General features: G+C 36.1%; 1 protein-coding gene across 8 annotated transcripts in view; it reads right to left on the reverse strand.

Annotated features, from left to right (window-relative positions):
• Positions 1-23,745, reverse strand: part of PIBF1 (progesterone immunomodulatory binding factor 1) — a 226,777-nt gene that overhangs the window by 140,895 nt on the left and 62,137 nt on the right. For all 8 annotated transcript variants that reach the window (XR_002645063.3, XM_022577055.3, XM_089899451.1 and 5 more), the window contains one exon: positions 13,441-13,539. Coding sequence is in view for 7 of the 8 variants with exons in the window: in XM_022577055.3 (XP_022432763.1) it covers positions 13,441-13,539 (99 nt within the window). In the remaining variant the exon portion in view is untranslated. The remainder of the gene's footprint in view (positions 1-13,440; positions 13,540-23,745) is intronic.

The following is a 23,745-nucleotide window of genomic DNA, read 5'->3' on the forward strand; positions in this document are numbered from 1 at the left end:
TCTTCACACCACCCAGAATGTGGTGAGTTCTGATAAATTTCAGAAAGAATTTTCTTTTATTGTATCTCTAAATATTTTTTTCCTCTTTCATTTTGTTTTCTTCCATTGACACACTAATTTTCTGAATGTGGATATGTGTTGTCTGTTCTCCATGTCTAATACCTCCTCTCTAACCATCTGCATCACTTCTTTGTTGCTTTTTCTTTTTTTTGATTTGTTTCTGCTTTATAAACCCCCCCTTAATTCAGTTTTCTGGATCTCCCTACCCCCCCTTTTTCTCTTTAATTCCTTTGTAAGTTTTGTATGTCATTTTTCTATGTAATCTTTTTCTTTAACTTTGCCAGTCACCTTCTATCTTATTCTTTTGCAAAGTCTTTGGTTTCAAAGAGTTCTGTGCTTTCTTAAATTCTTTTAGTTGTGAATAGGTTATAATCTAAAAAATCTTTCTAGATTCCTAGCCTAGATCTTTTAAAATGTTCTCTTTATCTTCTGCAGCTTTTATAGGACTTCTGCTGTCTCCTTCCACTTAAAAAAATATTTACATATATCTCATACTTGTCTTCCCTGAACCGCCCCCCACCCCATCACTTAATAATCTTTGAATGAAGGCAGTTCTAGCCAAGACTTCATTTTGCCTCTTTCCTGTTTAACAAAACATTGTTTGGATTGTTCCATTATGCAATGAACTGGAGGACTAGGAAAATATTATCTGGTCAGCAATTTCCTTGCTTAAAGGTGGGGAGAAAGCTGAGGTTCCAAGTCTGGAAGCTTATGTTTGTATTTTCTCCAAATACTTTTACCCATGGTCAAGTTTATGGGATTGGAAGTTTATAGTTCTAGTCTTGTCTCTCATATTTTGTATTTATTTCTCTCTTTCTGGGAGAGTTAGTCATATTGGTAAAAAGTCAGTTTAGACTACAAATTTCATCATAACCCCTCAGATTTTACATAACCCCCATTCAACCTATGGAACAGCAAGCATTCTCTGCAATTTATCTGTTTTACATCTATTTGGTTTGCTTTAATACACACCCCATCACTCTTGGTTGAGAATCTAAATCACACAAAAGGAAAAAAGATACAGCACAACTAAACAGGCTCTCCTCTAGCCTGGCATTCCTGCAGATATATGATGGAGAAAGAGGTTGAAATTTCCAGCTTTTACCCCTTCACTTTAGGGCTAAGCTGTCTAATATAATAAGAGCCTGAAGTCACAAGTAGCTATTTAAATTTAAGTTAATTAAAATAAAACATATTCAGTTTCTCAGCTACACTAGCTAAACTTCAAGTGCCCAACGTGCCTGGTGGCTACTGTATGGGATAGGGCAGATAAAGAATATCTCCATTATTACAGAAAGTTCTACTGCAGAGTTCCAGGAGCTGCGCAGAATTTCCTCTGTATACTATCCACCTCACTGTACTCTACCTGCTAAATTGTAGAGTGTTCTGGTTACACGGTTTCTGACCAAAATTCTTTGAAATTTATGACACCATATTGAGGCTTCCCTTAGTTTCCAATGGAGATGAGAGTATCTTCTTCATTTTCTTTTCATCCATATAATATTCAAACAGAGAAAATCCTAAAAATGCTCTTACAAAATCTTCATTTTTAGAAGTCCTCCATCAACTTAACATTTCAGAGTTCCCTTAAAAACAAATGTTTCTTTAAATCATAGGTCAGAGTTTCCTAGCCTATGATTTTATGCAATACTGGCTAACTTATAGTTACTTCCCTGTTAATCACTGAGAATGGAAAGAGGGATATCAAAATGGGGTACGTGACAGGTACAAGGTGCACAATTCACTAAATTTATTTACTGAATGAAAGTCTGTCTAAAGTGTGAAATTTGAAGAGAATTACGCACTGGGCTCACTGAGAAATCTAGGTTTAACCAATATGATTTAACCAATGGCAGGTTAAGAATTAAGTAAAAAGCCTGTAAACATTTCATCAGTAATGTCCCTCTAGGTTGATCTACTAATCAACATTCTTTGAAACTGATATTTAAACTGCTTTCAATTCATCACTTATTTACAGTGTTATTAATTTCACAATTCCCATGTCTCTACAAAGATAATCTTAATAAAATGTTTTGCTGAAATTGAGATACCTTCTATCACTGGCACTCTTCTCTAGAAATTCTAGTAAATACCTCAAAAAAAAAAAAAGAAGTAAAAGTAGTTTGTCAAGACTTAATAGTTAACTAATGGTGACTTCTGGTTTTCACCATTTCCATTTCTAAATGCTCACTATCTGTTTAATGATCTGTTTTAGAATGTTCATAGTGGGCTACATTCAAGTTTACTGATGTATATAGTTCTAGAATCTTTCCTCTTCAGTGTTTCAGAGCATAGAGACATTTGTTTATTTCCTGTCTTCTGGCCTTGGTCTGATAACAATGTTTTAATAAGATAACCAACAGTTGCTCAAGTTCTTTCAAATCTTAGGGTACTTAGGGCATTAGCCTTCAAGAAGAAGCTTACATCTTCTTTGAGATTACTGGTTAAGGCACCAAGAAGGGCACAGTGATAGATAGTAATAACTAGCATTTCTTTAGAACTTATAGCTTACAAGTGTTTTCAAAAGCTGTTGTCGTGTTTCTCAAACACATATTCGATGAATGGATAGTTTAGGATTATTTGGGGGGTTTTGTAGGAAGTACACTAGATACTAGGAGTAGAGGGAGGCAAAAAAATATGTCTTCCAAAAAAAAAAATCTCTCCAGGTGACTGAAATTCATCTAGATTTGGGAACCACTGATACAGTAAAATGAAGACGAGTCCTGGGCACTCTTTTCAGCACTTGAACTGCCTTCATAATGGAAAGTTGTGAGTCAAAATGAACATGGTAAGCTCTAATCAACTGAAATTGATATTTATTGAGAATTACTTACATCAAAGACACTGAGTAGAGGCCTTACCTTACTAGAGAAGCAAAAATGGGGAAGAGAAAATCTCTGACTTCAAAAAAACCCCCAATACTTCAGAGGAAAGACTTGTAAACAAACACACAATTATAATATAATGCTAGAAAACAGAGAGAAGAGACTTCAGCATTTCTGACAGGAAGTTAAGGCATGCATAGAAGACATGATCATGGATTTCATTCTTACCAAATGAATGGGTATCTACCTAGTAGATGAATGGTAAGATACATGAGCAAGGGAAGAGAAAAGGTCATTCCTAGCAAAGAACCCATATAAACACTTACAGAACTTGAAGAGATCCGTTTGTCTTGAGTAAATGGGGGAGAATCAAAAGAAATATCTGCAACTGGGAAGACAGGCCAGAAGTCTGTGAATGACCCTGAGCTAAGCTGTGTGCTGTATGGACGCCATTCTGCTGAATGACATAATTAGGGTTCTGAGTTTTAGAACAATTACCCTGGAAGAATAAGTGATGAAAATAGGACTAAACTGAAAGCGGTGAGATAGTTCAGAGACTATTATAAATAGTTCAGGCAAGAGAAAAGAAAGACTTGACTAAAGCAGTGGCACCTGGGATTAAGAGGCGGGAAAAGATTAGATATATTTAGGAATTAGAAAAAACATGATATTTGTTTAGTTTAAGTGCTCAGAGAGGCCTTTCTGGACTATCCTATCATGATATACCCTGCAGGAGCCATTATTCCTCCTCACACAATCTAGTTCATAGCAATCATCAAAACACATAATTATAACAATTATGAATCTGTTTGCTCATTTTCCATTTACCTCAATTGACTCTCAACAGGGGCAACCTCCCATTTATTGATTTATTTATGTACATCAACATCTAGCACAGCAAATGGCACATGGCAGTTATCAATAAACAACCTGTTGGTTGAACAAATAGGAAGGAGAGTGAGGAAAAAAAAGTAGTTGTGAACCACCAGCTTTCTTGTTCAAGTGTCTGGGCAAATGATGATGTTAGGATGCAAAACTATGGCAGGAAGAAAAGGTCTGAGCAAGAGGATTAAGCGAGGGGGAAAGATGGAGCAACGAATTGAGAGGTTATCGTACACAATTACAGCACGACCCCAGTCAAGAAGTAACAAGAAGCTGACCCAGGATGACTGCCAGCAGGAGTGCAGAGGATTTTAGAGATACTATAGGGGGAGAAGCTATGAAATTTGACAAACCTACACACAGGAGCAAGGGGAAAGGATTATTATTCTGAAAGTTCAAACAGAAATGACTTAAAAATGGCAGTATAGTTTACTGACTTGAAGTCAGCTGAACCCACATTCTGTCTTGGGAAGGGTGCATGTGAGAGGAAGCTGAGTTTGTTTCACAAATACTGAATTTAAAGTCCCAGAAAAACACTGAGATAAAAATGTCAATCACGTAGCTGGAAATACAAGTTTACAAAACACAAGGAAAGGTATGGTTTGAGTTTAAAAACACTGTTGATCATTCCCTAAAGTGACAGTTAAAGCTGAGTAGGAGAGATCCCAGAAGGAAGAGACATATATGTGTATATGATCCAACATAAAAAGAATCAAATGTCATGAAAACAAAATAGAAAAGAAAAACTGAAGAACTGTTTCAGATTAAAAGAGACTGAAGAGGTGTGATAACAAAAAGCAGAGCATAATTCTGGACGGGATGCTGTGCCAGAAAAAAAACTGTTATAAAAAGATATCATTCGGACAACTGATAAAAATGGATAAAAGTATTATTATCAATGTTGTCCTGAATTTGATAAGTGTACTGTGGTTATATAAGAGAATATTCTTATTCCTAGAAAATAAACCTTGAAGAGGCAAGAGTATATGATGCATTCAGTCTACTAAACTATTCAGAAAAAAAATAATGTGTGGGCTGAGGGGAGAGAAAGAGGGGGTGAGGGGAGAGAAAGAGAGAGAGAATAAAAATGATAAAACAAATGTAGCAAAATGTTAAAAAGGGGTGAATTTAGATAAAAGATATAAAGGAATTCTTTGCATCATTCTCGTAGCTTTTGTGTACACATGAAATTTGAAATAAGAAGTTAAAAAAGAGTAAGGACCAAGATAGAATGCTGGAGCACAGCTTTGATTTTATAAGATCAACAGTCAATTGATCTCCTGAGAGTGACGGCCATTGAGAGTTATTCAGGATTGAGGAGAGAAGAGGTTTAAGTCGGTAGGTATGAAAACAGCCTTCTCTACATCAATTGTTCCACCTAAACAACAAAATATGCTGATAACTCTAGTCTATTACTGTATAAAGATGTTCTATCCCATGGACTTGCAGGCTAACAATATTGGCATCCATCATTAATTCTCCTGATATAGAGTAAATATCCTTTTTGGCCACAGAAGCCACCAGTCCTTCTTTGAGAAAAAAAGACTGACAGAAAAGAATATCTAATTGCTTCGTGTATGTGTGTATTTTGACTCGCTGCACAAAAATATTCAAGATACATTCTTTTGCAAAAAATTTATTTTCCAAGTTTCATGAGGTTTTTCTTTCCCATCTGGAAAATAATGGGAATATTAGAGACTTAAGTTTATATTATGTTTGAGAACATGAATGCAGGATGGTTCAATTATAAATACAACACACATCTCTGAATTTATTCATAATTAAATAAGATGTGGCAAAAAAAAAAGATACATTCTTTTGAAGTGGAGGAGAATAGGTGTATCACTTCAGAACTAGCGTGCCATTTAAGCCGAATTATAAGCAACAAATTATCCATGAATGGTTAAAGGACACCCTGGGCCATTGTTTCTGGTGGGGCAAGGAATGTCAGATCAGACCAATACCTAATAAAGAAAAAGGAAGATAGATGAGAGGTGGATAAAACAAAATCCATACATTGTGATCCGAATATGGGTGCTTCCTATCGGTTCCTTTCAAAGGTTTGTGTCTAGACTGAGAAGGAACAGATATTTTTCACCTCAGCAATAAATTTCTTAATGCTTTCATGTACACTACATTATGTACTACTATTTCCAAAGCCTTTATTAGGAAAGGAATAGAGTCAATTGTGGTAACTTAGGATGTAATGAGACCAGCTTGAGATATCCTATATAAGTGGACAAATATATGTCAGATGGAACAGCAGCTTAAAAGCCAAGAGAAATTTGAGAACATGGGGCTAGACTATTTCAATATAAATGAAACAAACCAATAGGCAAATAGAACATTTTAAAGAATAAGAGAAATCAAGTAACAAAAGATAATTTTATAAACTCTGAAAAATCATTAGAGTAGCTTATAATTAGAGTATTTTGCAAATTTTCAAAGAAAAAAATCAAATACTAAAAATTATTTAAGAAGCACGAATTTATGGTATATTTTTTCTTTCATAAAGAGGTATGTCAAAAGAATAACTTAATATAGGATTGAGAATCAAGAATTTCTGCATTCAAGTAACAATTATGATGTGAATTACTTTATGTAATCATGAAAACTAAGAATAATATGAATAAAATTATCACAGAATTTATTAAGTAAACAAAGTTTAAGTACAGTACTATAGCTTTTATTTCAAATCTCAACATCCTTTATCCCATTAAGTTTATATTGAAAATGACACAAACATTTACTTGCCTGCTGAGGAAGCAAGGCAAGATTAAAAAAGCAGATAAACAAAGATAAAACAGTATAAGAATATGATAAAAGGTAGAATAAAAGCATGTCAGAACTGTTCTACTCTTGGGGATAAAGCACTGAATGGAAATTTAGGACAGCTGGCTGCTATATCAAGCTTTAAACTAGCCCAGTATAACATAAAACTCAATCTACTCACTAGATCTATTCCCCCTTACTTTGGTCTTCTAAGAGAAAAAATGAGGACAAAATTCTATTATTACCAGAGAAGTTGTAGGGATTGAAAACATAATTTAAATAATTATGAAAGCATAATTTAAGTAATATTCATTTAAAAATACTTAACAAACTGAAAAAACTATTCCGAATACATCAAACCATAGTTTTAAAAAAAATTAAAACAACTATAACTGAAAAAAAAAGCTATTAAAATTAATTCTGGATTACAAGCTAACACTTTAGATTCAAACATAGGTCTCTTCTGTAGGATCCCACAGATGTAACAGTGTATTCAAATTTATTCTAGTCACCCTGATTGAGTTTAAAAATTTCCCCTTTGTGGCAGAAAGAATCCTCAGAGTGCTTACAGAGATTCAAAGCAACAGAATAAGAGGTAATAACTGTTCCTGTTCATGAAAGCTGGGTATTTGTTACTTACTATTAAATGAATTGTTGGACTTGAATTGGGACATACACAGGTCTTTTATATGCCTGAGAAAAGTCCATTTTTTTGTAGAAAATTAAAGTCCTTCAGCAAAAAGCCTTTTTCATTCAAGTTTGAAAGCGGCATACTACTTCCTTACATTTCTCTTTATAATAACACAGGTTGTTTGATCATTAAATGAAGCATTTGATAAAGTAAAACTTTCAACAAAATGAAAAAGTTGAGATTAGTTATACCTGACTAGAAAATTGTGTATAGACATGTCTTGGACTTTACTTAAGCATGATTCACAGAAATCACAATGCATGTAAAGATTGAAATACATCTGTTTATTCTGATTTTGACACAAAGGAAACCAGAATCACACACCTGAGTATTAAAAACTCAACCTCTGAAAAATAAAATAATACTTTTCCTTGGGTTTCAGTATATACAAAAAATATACATGATATGCCCAAAATATTCTTAGGCAATCTATACCCAAAAAAAATTCAGTGGAGGGACTTCCCTGGTGGTCCAGTGGCTAGGACTCTGCACTCCCAATGCCGTGGGCCTGGGTTCGATCCCTGGTTGGGGAACTAGATCCCACATGCTGCAACTAAAGACCCCACATGCTGCAACTAAAGATTCCGCATGCTGCAACTAAAAGGTCCCATGTGCCGCAACTAAGACCCGATGCAGCCAAATAAATAAATAAGTATTTTTTAAAAAATCCAGTGGATATTTAAAAAATATATAGTGTCTTTTTCAAATAATAGTCCTAAATACTAGGTTTTTATTTTGAAACAAACAAAAAACAGGAAAAGTGAACTGCAGAGATTAAAAAAAATACACTCAAAAACAGCTTGGGTTCACCATTCCCTTTACATGGTAACTTAACCAGTGTATCAACTCTTTTGAGCTGTTGTTACATTACAGATAATTTCAGAATCAAAAGGGACTTTAGACTCATCAAGCTACCCACTTAATACTTCGATGCTTACAAACACAATCCTACTGAATGCCTGGCCAGCTGATGCCTGCACACTTCTAATGATGAAGAATATACTTGATGTCAAGGCATTTTGAAAGTCCCTATTAGAAAGTTTATCTTTACCCTTTTTTGTAATGTTTACTCAGTGGTCCCAATTCTACTACTTTAGGCCTGATCACGTGAGAAAAGTACACTTTAAATATCTGTAGACAGTTATAATCTGACACTGTAGGACATTTTCTAATCTTTTGAATATGTTTGGTCATTTTCCTCTTAAGACCTTTGGTTTAGAGCTTGGGTGCCCAGACCCAGCATGATTCTATAAATAAGATAATCACCAATCACATTCTAGATATAACTTCTATTACTGTAGAATAGTATCTCCATATTAAAATCTTCCAAGCCTATACAGACATACCTCCTTTTATTGTGCTTTTGCTTTATTGAACTTCGTACATGCTGCATTTTTTACAAATTGAAGGTTTGTGGCATCAAGCAAGTCTATCAGTGCCATTTTCCCAACATTTGCTCACTTAGTATCTGTGTCATATTTTGGTAATTCTCACAATATTTCAAACTTCTTCATTATTATTATTATTATGGTGATCTGGGATCAGTGATTTTTGATGTTACTAATGTAATGGTTTGGGGGCGCCATGAACCATGCCTATATAAGATAGCAAACTATTTATAATGTTCTCTGAACTATCTTCCTGTTATCAGTTTAGTATTACTTTCATTCCTCATTCTTCTGGGGTAATTGTTCTAAAACTGAGAACTCTGATAATGTCATTCAACAGAATGGCATCCAGACTGCATAGCTTAGCATTTAAGGTCATTTACAGATTCCCTGCCTATCTTCCCAGGCTCTCTCCCTCTCCTTGGGCCTCCCTATTCCCTGAGACACAACAATACTGAAATTAGGCCAATCGGTACCCCTACAATGGCCTCCAAAGTGTTTAAGTGAAAGGAAGTGTCACACGTTTCTCATTTTAAATCAAAAGCTAGAAATGATTAAGCTTAGCGAGGAAGGCATGTTGAAAGTCAATATAGCCTGAAAGCTAGGCCTCTTGTGCTTAACAGTTAGCCAAGTTGTGGATGCAAAGGAAAAGTTCTTGAAGGAAATTAAAAGTGCTACTCCAGTGAACACAGGAATGAAGAAAGCAAAACAGCCTTACTGCTGATATGAAGCAAGTTTTAGTGGTCTGGATAGAAGACCAAACCAGCCACAACGCTCCCTGAAGCCAGGCCTAATCCAGAGAAAGGCCCTAAGTCTCTTCAATTTTTTGAAAGCTAAGAGAGGTAAGGAAGCTGCAGAAGAAAAGTTTGAACCTTGAAGAGGCTGGTTCATGGGATCATGAAATTTAAGGAAAGAAGTCATCTCCATAACATAAAACTTAAACACAAGGTGAAGCAGCAAGTGATGATGTAGAAGCTGTAACAAGTTATCCACAAGATCTAGCTAAGATAATTAATGAAGATGCCTACAATAAACAAGTTATCAATGTAGATGGAACAGCCTTCTATTGGAAGAAGATGCCATCTAGGGCTTTCATAGCTAGAGAGGAGAAGTCAATGCCTGGTTTCAAATCTTCAAAGGACAGTCTGACTCTCTTGTTAGGGGGTAATGAAGCTGGTAACTTTAAGTTGATGCCAATGTTCATTTACCGTTCTGAAAATCCTAGGGCCCTAAGAATTGTGCTAAATCTACTCTACTTGTGTTCTATAAGTGGAACAACAAAGCCTGGATGACAGCACATCTGTTTACAACATGGTTTTACTGAATACTTTAAGCCCACTGTTGAGACCTACTGCTCAAAAAACAAAAAAGATTCCTTTCAAAATATTACTGCTCAATGACAATGTGTTTAGTTAACCAACAGCTCTGAGGATAGATGTACAATGAGATGAATGTTGTTTTCATGCCTGCTAACACATCGATTCTGCAGCCCATGGATCAAGGAGTAATTTCGACTTTCAAGTCTTATTATTTAAGAAATATCTTTAATTTTTTCATATGAACCATAGATTTGATACATTTGGTTAAAAAAATCCTGCTGTAAGATGAATAATGTTTGAGGATCTAATGTATAACACAGTGACAACAGTTGATAACACTGTAGCGTATAACTGAAATTTGTTATGAGAGACCTTAAATCCATAAATGTTCCCACCAAAAAAAAAAAGGTAAATATGTGAGGTGGTGGATGTGTCAATTAACTCCATGAGGGGAGAACCCTTTCACAATGTATGTGTATATCAAATCATCACACTGTACACTTTCAATACCTTACAATTTAATTTGTCAATTACACCTTAATAAAGCTGGGGAAAAAAAACCCTATGAAGATTCGAGAAGCCACCACATCAGTAAGAAGTTTAAGTATCCACTGGTCAGAGGATTGCCAGGGCTTTTCCTCCAAAATAAAGGATAAATGATTGCATCTTGCTTATCCCTCCACCAAGAAAGAAGGTCAATAATCCCTGGTTCCAGTAATGGGTACCTGAGACACATTCCTATCTCTGACAACCTATGTTGCACAGTGGGTAATAAGAATATTCCTGGAAGCCACTGATACTCAGAAATGGCTAGCAATAATTTAACTGTAAACAGAAGTGACTGCAAACCACTTAATCCAAATACATCCCTAACTCACTTACCCTTTCCAGGATTCCAAAAGGCCTGTGCTACTCCCATACCACCCAACACAAGAGAAAGTTAGAGTGTAGGTTAAGCAGAAAAAAATCTTGCTGGTATTTTTATTTGGATGCCATTAAATGTACAGTTAACTTAATAGTGAGCAAGATAAAATAAAATTCGTTCTCTATCTACACCATACCCCAAAATGAACTCTGGACGGATGAAAGGTATTAACATGAAAAATATAACTATAGAAATTCATGTGGAAGAGTAAACGTACAAGAGTAGGCACAAGCATAGCCACAGCAATTCTGAAAAAGAATCTTAGAGTCAGCTGGTCAAGTTTCACTAAAAGTCTTTTGAAATTATTGACATGAATTGTAATAAGTTTATAGAGTAATTAAGGAAAAATTAAATTGTGGGGATATCTAGAATCCTACTTTTTTGAAATCATCTAGCAACATTATAACCCTAAGCATGGGGATTTTCCCCTTTACTTTAATATTGTAGCTCAAAAACCAGATAAGTACATTTAGCTGTTTTAGGCATTTTATTAAAGCCCAAGCTTATTTTGAGTTTTAGATTCCAGACATTATTCTCATTTTTTCAATAAATCCTTGGTCCTATAATGTGCTTTAAAGTTCTGAGCACTAACACTATTTGCTGCTCATAGGTTATTTCTAGTGTGTCTAGAAACATTTTCTTTTTTTCCCTTCTTTGTCCTGATTTTAAAACTGTCCTAATTTTTTAAGGTTGGATGAAAATTAGGCTCCAAATAAGGAAAGTTTTACTATCACTTCAAGGAATTAAGAGCAAAAATTCCATTAGTTAAAGCAGAATTAACTCAGCAAATTTTTCTATAATACCAATAATTTCTATAGAACTACTATGTGCAAGACACTGTTCTAATGTGCTTTACAAACATTAAATGACTGAATTCTCTGTAATTCAGAAGATATTAAAGTATTGCATGGCTTTCAGGATAAATACCCAGTTGCTAGTGTGTGAACAAGTAGGATAAGAAGGATTTTAGATTCAGACTGTAGGACATTACAGAGCTTAGTATAAGCAGCCAATTTTAAGGTCACATTTACTATTCTTCTCTCTCCAAACTCACAACCACATACCAAGTTAGCAAGTTATGAAATTTTGCGTGAATGTAAGTTCTGGTTTACTTATTCTTTCTTTTAAAGCTTGTTAGTTGGTCCATAAATATTATTCTAGAGCCATTACTAAATATATCACATTCAAAAACAACAACAAGGAGCTAAGTAAATCTTTAGTGGACATGATATAGATTTATAAACAGAAGGATTATACATAATAAAAGACAATTTTAAGATAGGTTGCAACAGCATGCTAATAAAAGCAGCTGGTTTATAAATGTTTAATTTTATATTAAGATCTTTAGAATTAGACATACTTTCACATTATAGAAAAGATTTCTTCATTATTACATTTATTAGAATTTCTCCATGAGTCAAGTTTATAAGGTTGATGTGAATTCAGAAGTATAACAATTTGGACCATTCTAAAAGATTTTGACATTCTAGAGGATTAGCAATAGTTTAATTATGTGAAAACTTGCTTGAATTATTAGTTCCATGTATTGCTTAAACCACAAATTAATCTGTAATCTTCATTTAACAATTAAAAGACCCACTGAGATTATCTTCAGAGTTTATTTTCAAAGTTTACCAGTATGTGAAAGGTACATGAAAACTTTTCTGTACTATTTTAGCAACTTTTCTGTCTGAAAGTATTTCAAAATAAAAAGTTAAAAAAAAAAAAGGTAACCACTCTGTTTACTCTGCATGTAGTTGAACCACTAAAATACATTGTTTGATGAGGTAACGATATTTACTTTAATACTCATCAGTGATTTTCCTTTTAACTAGGTTATTAAATATATTTTCTACTGATTAATTAAAGACAAATTACTCTCTCTCTTCCCCTCCCTCCAACAGACATGAACCAGAAAATATAGGTTTTTGAAAAAAAAACTGGGGAGTATACAATGGTACAATCACCTTGGAGTTGTCCGGCAGGTTCTTTTAAAGTAAAACATTCATCTACTCGATGATTAGCAGTTCCACTCCTAGGTATTTATCCAAGAGAAACAGAAACATATACCCACAAAGAAACTTGTATAAAAATGTTCATAGCAGCTTTATTCATGATAGCGTCAAACTGAAAACAAACTAAACGTCCATTGACAAGTGAATGAATAAACAAACTGTGGTATATTTATGCCCAGCAACAGTAAGAAATGAACTTCTGATACAACATAAAATGGATGAAAACATATAATGTTGAGTGAAAGAAGCTAGACACAAAAGGGTACATACTGTACAATTCCATTTATTTTTAGTCCATGAAGAACAAGCTAAGCTATGGTGAGAGAAATCACAAAGTGTTTGCCTCTTGATGGGTGGTAGTTCAGACTGACCAAAGGGGTATAAGGAAACTCTTCTCTATCTTGTTTCAATATATGCAATTTTTACATATGTAAATTATTACATATAAATTACACTTCAACTGAAATGAAAATTAAACTTCTATTAAAAAATATATTCTAAAAGAAAGAGTAACAGGAACAAAAATCGAAGAGTCTTAACATTTCTATTTTCAGGATGCTTACCTGTCTAAGAGCTGATCATGTTTTTCTAGAGCATTCTTTTCAGCCATCACTGCTCGGTCCTTTTCAGCCACAGCATTATCCCTTGCTTCTCGGAGGTTTCTAAAGTGTAAATGTACACTTCAGTTATTCCGACTACACAAGTATCCATCTTTTAAAGACTCATAAATGGGCTTGCTTGGAATTGGACTAACTGATAATCTCAGGGACACCCTAAGGGTTGGTGTCCCACAGTGTATATTATACAAATGTGCCTGGCTTGGTGAGTTTCTCTAGCAGCACACAGCAGTGTAGGTACAAACATGGTCTACTCTCCAAATGTCATATTACCTTTCTCCACAAGGGTCGAAGGGAAGGTAGGGTAAACAGCTGTATTTATAGCAACTCATTTAATTCTTACCATAATCTAATGAGGTAGGTATAATTACCAACATATTATCCACCAGAGAGCTGAGGTTTTGAGAAGTTAATAAATGCAATATAAAATGTTATAATGAGGGATATAGAGATCACAGGAATCCAAATGGAAATGAAGTTTGGGACAAAAGCAGGAGAACAGCTAAACTGATAGACCCTGGGTCTCACACGGAGAGGAAGGAAAGAGAAGGGAACACAGAAGGACTGAGATTAGGAGAAAGTAAGGGACAAAGGACTTGAAGTCCTGATAAGATAACTAACAGATTAAGTGGAAGTGGCTGCACAGGCAAGATGGAAAACTAGAGATTGCTGTCGGAGAACAGTGATTCAGAGGTAGAGTAGTGTCTTCAGCTCTGGAATTTTAGTTCATAAGATGCAGGGTGTGACATTAGAGTAGCTATATGAAAGAGCTGAGATGAAGGTCAATACTCATGCGGGGCTCAAGGAAGTATGAGGTCAGACTATGAGTCATCCACTTACAGTGCTGGTGACAGCAGGAACTGAAATTGACAGAACGATACATTGAATGACAGTTAAGGGGAATGTCCAAAAGGTGGAAGGTAACAATAGTGAGTAATTAGGAGTGATACAGATAGATATGGGCCCTCAAAGATCAAATCCTGTTTGTTTTTTAATCAAAGTGGAAGTTTGAATCAAGAAAAATACCAACAGTAACTCTTCTTTCAGAGAGTCACTTAATTTATTTTGAAAATCCTCTTCTCTAACAGAGTTATAACATAAATAAATTTGGAGTATAACATAAATGATTGTGCTCACTTAGTCCCTACAAATCCTTGATGTTATACTTTCTAAGCTGCTTTACAGCTGAATAAACTGAAGTTTAGAGGGCTTAAGTCCCTAGGCCCAAGTCACACAGCCGAAGTGTTAAAGCCATAATTTGAGTCCAGCTATGTCTTACTCCAATGTGAGTGTTTTTTACATCACATCAACCTATCTCCCATAAAGAAGTGGATTGGATATTAGAATTTGGTTTTTATTACTGATGGAGAATGTCAGTAGGGAGCCATGAAAATCCACACAGTTTGAGTAAATCTATCTAATAACTATTAGGTAGAAATATTTAGTGGTCATACTTGCTGTGGCAGTGCTCAAAGTCATCTTTTGTACAGTGATGCTAACAACAATTTTAAAACTTAGAATATGTCAGCCAATAGAGATTCATCAGTAAAATAGCTTATGAGCCAGAAATAAAATAATTAAAAAAAACTGGCATATAGATAACTCTTATTAAAAAGAATAACTTTTGTACACTATTATCTAAGTGCAGATACATTTTAAAGTAGATATCACAAAATAGCAAGTCATTATTTTCTGATATCATCCTGACTGCAAAGACCTTCAGAAATATTCCACTATTCTCAAATTAACTGAAACATGAAATTTTTAATTTTATAGATAGAATGAAATTCTCAAAGTATATTAAACATTTATATATTTTTCATCCCTAGAGGATCTATATATTTTAGTCAGTAAACCATCCAAAATTGGTCACAACTTTCATTTCTCAAATGCTATAGCCTTATTATTCTATAAGTTATTTCAGTTGCAAAATTCCAAGTAGATACATTTACAGTACTAATTAATCATGAATGCTTAGCTGGCAGATGGCAAAGCTTCAGTCCCTAACTATATATATTTTCTTTACTACAAAAATGGGCAACAGAAATAAAAGCAAATATGGTAATTAGACTTACCATGGTGATCATTTTGGAATGTATAGAACTATGGAATCACTATGCTGTGGAACAGGAACTAACATAGCATTGTAGGTCATTATACCTCAGAAACAAACAAACAAACTCAGAAATAAAGATCAGATCTGTGGTTACCAGAGGTGGGGATGGGGGGAGGGGGAATTGGATGAAGGGGGTCAAAAGGTACACACCTCCAGTTATAAGGTAAATAAGTACTAGGGATGTCATGCACAACATGATGAAAACAATGAACACTGTTGTATGTTACATACAAAAGGTGTTAAGAGAGTAAATCTTAAAAGTTCTCATTGTGAGGCAAAAAATTTTCTATTTCTTTAATTTTGTATCTCTGTGAGATGATGGATGTTTGCTAAACTTCTTGTGGTCATCACTTCATGATGTATGTAAGTCAAATCATTACGCTGGACGCCTGAAACTATACAGTGCTGTGTGTCAATTGTATTTCAAAACTGGAAGAGAAAGAAAAAAGAAAGAAAGGAAGGATGGAAGGAAGGGGGAAAGGAGGAAAGAAAGGAAGAAAGAAGAAAAAGAAAGAAAGAAAGGAGGGAGGGAGGGAAGAAAGAAAGGAAGAAACAGAGAAAGAAATAAAACCCAGAATAAACAAACATTAGGGCTTATGAAAGGAGGTGTCATTAGAAGATACCAGGGCATTCACCATGCTACAATCTACACCATCCGGTTAACTATAATTAGTGCTATATTTACGCATGAACAAAATTCTATGGCCACAAAGAAGAGGAGTTGATTATTTTTAACTGGAGGAACAGATGAGTGAATGACGGGAAGACATGTAAGTTGGGGCTTGAAGGACCAATAAATAAAGGTAATTCAAAAAGAGAAAAACTGAAATGAATGGGAGAAAGTGCTAGAAGCTGAAGTTTCTACCAGTAGATCCTCTCATAGGTGCTTGCTGGTAAGATTTCCGTGTAAACTGTTGCTTTTTTTTTTTATATATAAATGTATTTATTTGTTCATTTATTTTTGGCCGCAATGGGTCTTCGCTGAGGTGCACGGGCTTCTCATTGCAGTAGCTTCTCTTGTTGAGGAGCACGGGCTCTAGGCGTGTGGGCTTTAGTAGCTGTGGCTTGCGGGTTCTAGAGCTCAGGCTCAGTAGTTGTGGCGCATGAGCTTAGTTGCTCCGCAGCATGTGGGATCTTCCTGGACCAGGGCTCGAACCCGTGTGCCCTGCACTGGCAGGCGGATTCTTAGCCACTGTGCCACTGGGGAAGTCCCTGTAAACCGTTCTTATCAGGTAACATGTCTTCCACATCCTGTCACAACCTGCATACTTCAGTAAGAAGCAACACAATTCCTTTTAACATAAAGATTAGAAATACTTCCTTTAATATTATTGACTTTTAATGTTTCAAATTAAGTTTGAGAAAGAGAAACTGAGTGATTCTTCCACTGACAATAACAGTAATAGCAAACACAGAGTACTCACCCTGTGCTAGGAACTTTGCTAGGCAGTGTACATATAATAACTCTTTTTTTTTTTTTTTTTTTTTTTGCAGTACACGGGCCTCTCACTGTTGTGGCCTCTCCCGTTGCGGAGCACAGGCTCCGGACGCGCAGGCTCAGAGGCCATGGCTCACGGGCCCAGCAGCTCCGCGGCATGTGGGATCTTCCCGGACCAGGGCACGAACCAGTGTCCCCTGCATCGGCAGGCAGACTCTCAACCACTGCACCACCAGGGAAGCCCATATAATAACTCATTTAATCTTCATGACAACTGCAAAAAGTGTAGGTTGTATCATTATCTCCATTTTACGAAGAAGACTGAAACACAGAGAAGTTAAGTATTTGCCTACAACAGTCACGTGGCAAGTAAGCTATGGAGCCCAAATTTGAACCAAAACCATATGGTGCTAGAGTCTATGCTCTCCATCATACTAGGCTGCCTCTCTGAAGAGTCCCCTTGTTTCACAGAAAACTTCTCCTTGGGAAATTCTATCATTATGAGATTTATATTACATGATTATCTCCTAACACAAATAGATGTTAAATCAAAAACAATTCTTGGAAGAATTGTGAATATATTATACACTTGTTTGTCTGGCCCATGCTCTTTGAAACTCAGACTGGTTTGATAAAACACTAGATGGATTGATTCCTGTCACAGATAAAACCATAACTGCCATATAACTAATAAACTATCCATTTAAAAATGTTAAATGCATTAGAAAATGTAACAGAAATACAATTACAGAACAAATAGCAGGAATTCAAATGTTCTTCAAAAGACAAACTATAAAAATTGACAGCATGAACAAGCTAATGGAGCTAAAGTTTTAAAAGTCCAAACCGAGTATATAATCAAATGTAATCGTAACAGAGAAAGATGCTGGGAGTTGGTCAACATTATAACAAATGTTCACAAATTCAAATATCTAATCCCTAGAAATGCTTTTTAGAAAGCTAATATTTTGGGCTTCCCTGGTGGCGCAGTGGTTGAAGAGTCTGCCTGCCGATGCAGGGGACACGGGTTCGTGCCCTGGTCCGGGAAGATCCCACATGCCGCGGAGCGGCTAGGCCCGTGAGCCATGGCCGCTGAGCCTGCGGGTCTGGAGCCTGTGCTCTGCAACGGGAGAAGCCACAACAGTGAGAGGCCCAGGTACCGCAAAAAAAAAAAAAAAAAAAAAAAACAAAGCTAACATTTGATTCCCAAAATTTTTCATAATTCTTTCATGTTGTTTCTTACTAACTCCATCTCCATAACACACATTGATCTCTCCCCATCCATCCTATATTTGTGTGTGTGGGGTGGATTGAGAGGAAAGATGGCAGAAAAAGGAAAAGAAACCTTATCAATCCTACGTAAAATGCAAAAGAAAAGTGAGTTTCGTAGTATTATCACTAGTGTCCAAATAATGTATTTTTTAACTTAGGCATGTCTTAGAGTGAAAGGGGTGCTATTAATAATTACGCTACAGAAATAGGCATAAACCAGAACTTTTGTGGAAAAACAACTGGGAGATATCACTTAAATTATCACATTCAAACAAGAAACTTAAAGAGTTAAGTTCTTGATGATTTCTCCAATAAAAGGATTTACTGAAAACCCCAGTACAAAACATACAATATCATCAGATTTCTGTACAGGAAGGAATATATTTTCTTCCTACTAGAAGACCAATTTCATGGTACCAATAGGTCAAATCAAAATAGATCCTTGAAAAGTGGAAGGAAAATGTGAGAAAAATGAGAAAAACTTCAGGAACCCTTAAAATTCTAACAGGAACAAATCAGAATTTGGCAATGCCAAGAGCATGTGTTAGCCTGAATAAACATCACAAATGCCTCAGAACCTGAAATTTACTAAGGATAAACAGTGAAAGAAACAGGGTCATCAGCAGAGCTTAGCAAGCACAACTAAGCAACCCTTTCTCCTCCTTCTGCCTCCATGTAAAAATATTTTTGGTCAATAAAAGTGAACATATTTTTTCCAGTTGGAACAAAAAGGGACTTACACAGGCTGTTTATATGGCAACCTTATGTACAGGAAAAGCATCTGAATTAATCTCTTCTACCTTCAGATTCTTCTTCCCGGACAAAACATAAAACTGCCCATTTGCATTTGATTTTAAGATGGCATGACAGGGCTTCCCTGGTGGCGCAGTGGTTGAGAGTCCGCCTGCCGATGCAGGGGACACGGGTTCGTGCCCCGGTCTGGGAAGATCCCACATACCGCGGAGCGGCTGGGCCCATAAGCCATGGCCGCTGAGCCTGTGTATCTGGAGCCTGTGCTCTGCAACCGGAGAGGCCACAACAGTGAGAGGCCCGTGTACCGCAAAAAAAAAAAAAAAAAGATGTTATGACAAAAGCCCAGGACCAGATGGCTTCACAGGCGAATTCTACCAAACACTTAGAGAAGAGCTAACACCTATCCTTCTCAAACTCTTCCAAAATATAGCAGAGGGAGGAACGCTCCCAAACGCATTCTACGAGGCCACCATCACCCTGATACCAAAACCAAACAAAGATGTCACAAAGAAAGAAAACTACAGGACAATATCACTAATGAACAAAGATGCAAAAATCCTCAACAAACTACTAGCAAACAGAATCCAACAGCACATTAAAAGGATGGATCATACACCACGATCAACTGGGGTTTATCCCAGGAATGCAAGGATTCTTCAATATACACAAATCAATGAATGTGATACACCATATTAACAAATTGAAGGAGAAAAACCATATGATCATCTCAATCAATGCAGAGAAAGCTTTTGACAAAATTCAACACCCATTTATAATAAAAACCCTGCAGAAAGTAGGCATAGAGGGAACTTTCCTCAACATAATAAAGGCCATATATGACAAGCCCACAGCCAACATCGTCCTCAATGGTGAAAAACTGAAACCATTTCCACTAAGATCAGGAACAAGACAGGTTGCCCACTCTCACCACTATTATTCAACATAGTTTTGGAAGTTTTAGACACAGCAATCAGAGAAGAAAAGGAAATAAAAGGAATCCAAATCGGAAAAGAAGAAGTAAAGCTGTCACTGTTTGCAGATGACATGATACTATAGAGAATCCTAAAGATGCTACCAGAAAACTACTACAGCTAATCAATGAATCTGGTAAAGTAGCTGGATACAAAATTAATGCACACAAATCTCTGGCATTCCTATACACTAATGATGAAAAATCTGAAAGTGAAATCAAGAAAACATTCCCATTTACCACTGCAACAAAAAGAATAAAATATCTAGGAATAAACCTACCTAAGGAGACAAAAGATCTGTATGCAGAAAATTATAAGACACTGATGAAAGAAATTAAAGATGATACAAATAGATGGAGAGATATACCATGTTCTTGGATTGGAAGAATCAACATTGGGAAAATGACTCTACTACCCAAAGCAATCTACAGATTCAATGCAATCCCTATCAAACTACCACTGGCATTTTTCACAGAACTAGGACAAAAAATTTCACAATTTGTATGGAGACGCAAAAGACCCCGAATAGCAAAAGCAATATTGAGAAAGAAAAACGGAGCTGGAGGAATCAGGCTCCCTGACTTCAGACTATACTACAAAGCTACAGTAATCAAGACAGTATGGTACTGGAACAAAAACAGAAAGATAGATCAATGGAACAGGATAGAAAGCCCAGAGATAAACCCACGCACATATGGCCACCTTATCTTTGATAAAGGAGGCAGGAATGTACAGTGGAGAAAGGACAGCCTCTTCAATAAGTGGTGCTGGGAAAACTGGACAGGTACATGTAAAAGTATGAGATTAGAACACTCCCTAACACCATACGCAAAAATAAGCTCAAAATGAATTAAAGACCTAAATGTAAGGCCAGAAACTATCAAACTCTTAGAGGAAAATATAGAAAGAACACTCTATGACATAAATCACAGCAAGATCCTTTTTGACCCACCTCCTAGAGAAATGGAAATGAAAACAAAAATAAACAAATGGGACCTAATGAAACTTCAAAGCTTTTGCACAGCAAAAGAAACCATAAACAAGACCAAAAGACAACCCTCAGAATGGGAGAAAATATTTGCAAATGAAGCAACTGACAAAGGATTAATTTCCAAAATTTACAAGCAGCTCATGCAGCTCAATAACAAAAAAACAAACAACCCAATCCAAAAATGGGCAGAAGAACTAAATAGACATTTCTCCAAAAAAGATATACAGACTGCCAACAAACACATGAAAGAATGCTCAACATCATTAATCATTAGAGAAATGCAAATCAAAACTACAATGAGATATCATCTCACACCAGTCAGAATGGCCATCATCAAAAAATCTAGAAACAATAAATGCTGGAGAGGGTGTGGAGAAAAGGGAACCCTCTTGCACTGCTGGTGGGAATGTGAATTGGTTCAGCCACTATGGAGAACAGTATGGAGGTTCCTTAAAAAACTAAAAATAGAACTACCATATGACCCAGCAATCCCACCACTGGGCATATACCCTGAGAAAACCAAAATTCAAAAAGAGTCATGTGCCAAAATGTTCATTGCAGCTCTATTTACAATAGCCAGGACATGGAAGCAACCTAAGTGTCCATTGACAGATGAATGGATAAAGAAGATGTGGCACATATATACAATGGAATATTACTCAGCCATGAAAAGAAACGAAATTGAGTTATTTGTAGTGAGGTGGATGGACCTAGAGTCTGTCATACAGAGTGAAGTAAGTCAGAAAGAGAAAGACAAATACCGTATGCTAACACATATATATGGAATCTAAGAAAAAAAAAAAAGCTCATGAAGAACCTAGGGGCAAGATGGGAATAAAGACACAGACCGACTAGAGAATGGACTTGAGGATATGGGGAGGAGGAAGGGTAAGCTGTGACAAAGTGAGGGAATGGCATGGACACATATACACTACCAAACGTAAAATATACACTACCAAACGTAAAATAGCTAGTGGGAAGCAGCCGCATAGCACAGGGAGATCAGCTCGGTGCTTTTTGACCACCTAGAGGGGTGGGATAGAGAGGGTGGGAGGGAGGGAGATGCAAGAGGGAAGAGATATGGGAACATATGTAAATGTATAACTGGTTCACTTTGTTATAAAGCAGAAACTAACACACCATTGTAAAGCAATTATACTCCAATAAAGATTTTTTAAAAAAAAAGATGGCATGAAATAAAAGAATTCCAAGTGGATTATCTGTTATTATATAATCAATGACTGATAATTTTTCCTTTAATTAACATAGTTGAAAAGTGAATGAATAGGACATGAAAAAAACAACAAAGTATAAATTTTATGTAACAATTTCTTGGGGGAAGTTACACATTTTAAGAGTGGAAACTTTTTGAGATTACTGTTAAATGAAGACACTACATTTTCCTATCCTTTTACTTTAGTTGGTGCTCAAGCACATTTTTTTTTCATTTTATAGATATCAAAACATCAGCCAAAAGTAGATAAATGATTTTTTTAAATTATAAAAAAAAGGTAAGCACCAAAATACAAAACACTTTGAAATCCATTAATGTGTTAAGGTTTAACAAGTAGCTGATGGAATAAAATGTAATATATTGAAATGAAACTAGGTGACTCTGGTGGATGGTTAATTGAGGTACTACAAATGTCAGTCACCATGCTTGGTTCTGATCAAATCCATCTCATTATAAATTTTGTGCAGCTTTTCATTTCATCTAAAGCAACAGTCTGATTTCTCAAAAGTAGGAGCAATTCATTCTTCCATTCAACAAATATTTATTGAGCACTTACAACAGACCAGACAGTGGTACCTGGGAATCCAACCGTGAACAACAGAGGAAAATCCGTACTCACGTGGAGATTGCATTCTAGTAGGAAAGAAACCAAATGTATGTCTGTAGGTCCTAAGTGCTCTGGAGAAAAATGAAGCAGAGAAGGGGCTGATGGGTGTGGGCTAGTAGGTGTGGGAGGAGTGGGGGGCCTTCACAATTTTAAACAGGGTGGTCAAGAAAGATGGGAGAGAGCAGGTGACATCTGAAGATGTGGAGAAAGAGAGGAGACAGGGCTGCAGGGTATCCAGAAGTGGTGGTTAAGCTGTGGGAACTGTAAATACAAAGGACCTGGGGTGGGAAACACGCCACTGTTAAAGGAACAGGAGGCAGTGTGACTGAGTAAGTGAGTAGAACAGAGTAGTAAAATGAGGGTGGGAACGCTGGGCACAGATGAGGTAGCATCACAGGCCATTTTAATCACTTAAACTTTGACAGAGTGAGATGGAGTGCCTTTTTATCTGAGCAGAGGAGTGATGCAATTTGACCTACTGTTTAACAGGAACACAGAAGGAAGCTGGGGGACCACTTAAGTGGCTCTTGCAGTAATCAGAGCAAGAGATAATGATAACTTAGACCAAGGTAGTATTTACTGACGATAAAAGATCAATCAAGAGATAATGATAACTTGGACCAAGGTAGTATTTATTGATGATAAAAGATCAATAAATTCTGAAGACACAATCAAAAGGATCTGCTAATGAATAACACATGGAATATGAAAAAGATGTTGAAGATGACCTCAAGGTTTTTGGCCTGAGCAAGAAGACTAGAGTTGTCCTTAATCACACTGGGTCAGACTGAGGCAGAGCAAGGTTGGAGGGACAGAAGTTTGCATCTGGACATGTTAAATTTAAGACGCTTATTAGATAACCAAGTGGA

Source organism: Delphinapterus leucas, chromosome 18 (genome assembly GCF_059928025.1).
Source record: "Delphinapterus leucas isolate spDelLeu-1000000601 "Yukka" chromosome 18, BTC_Dleu_Yukka2, whole genome shotgun sequence".
NCBI classification, from domain to species: Eukaryota; Metazoa; Chordata; class Mammalia; order Artiodactyla; family Monodontidae; genus Delphinapterus; species Delphinapterus leucas.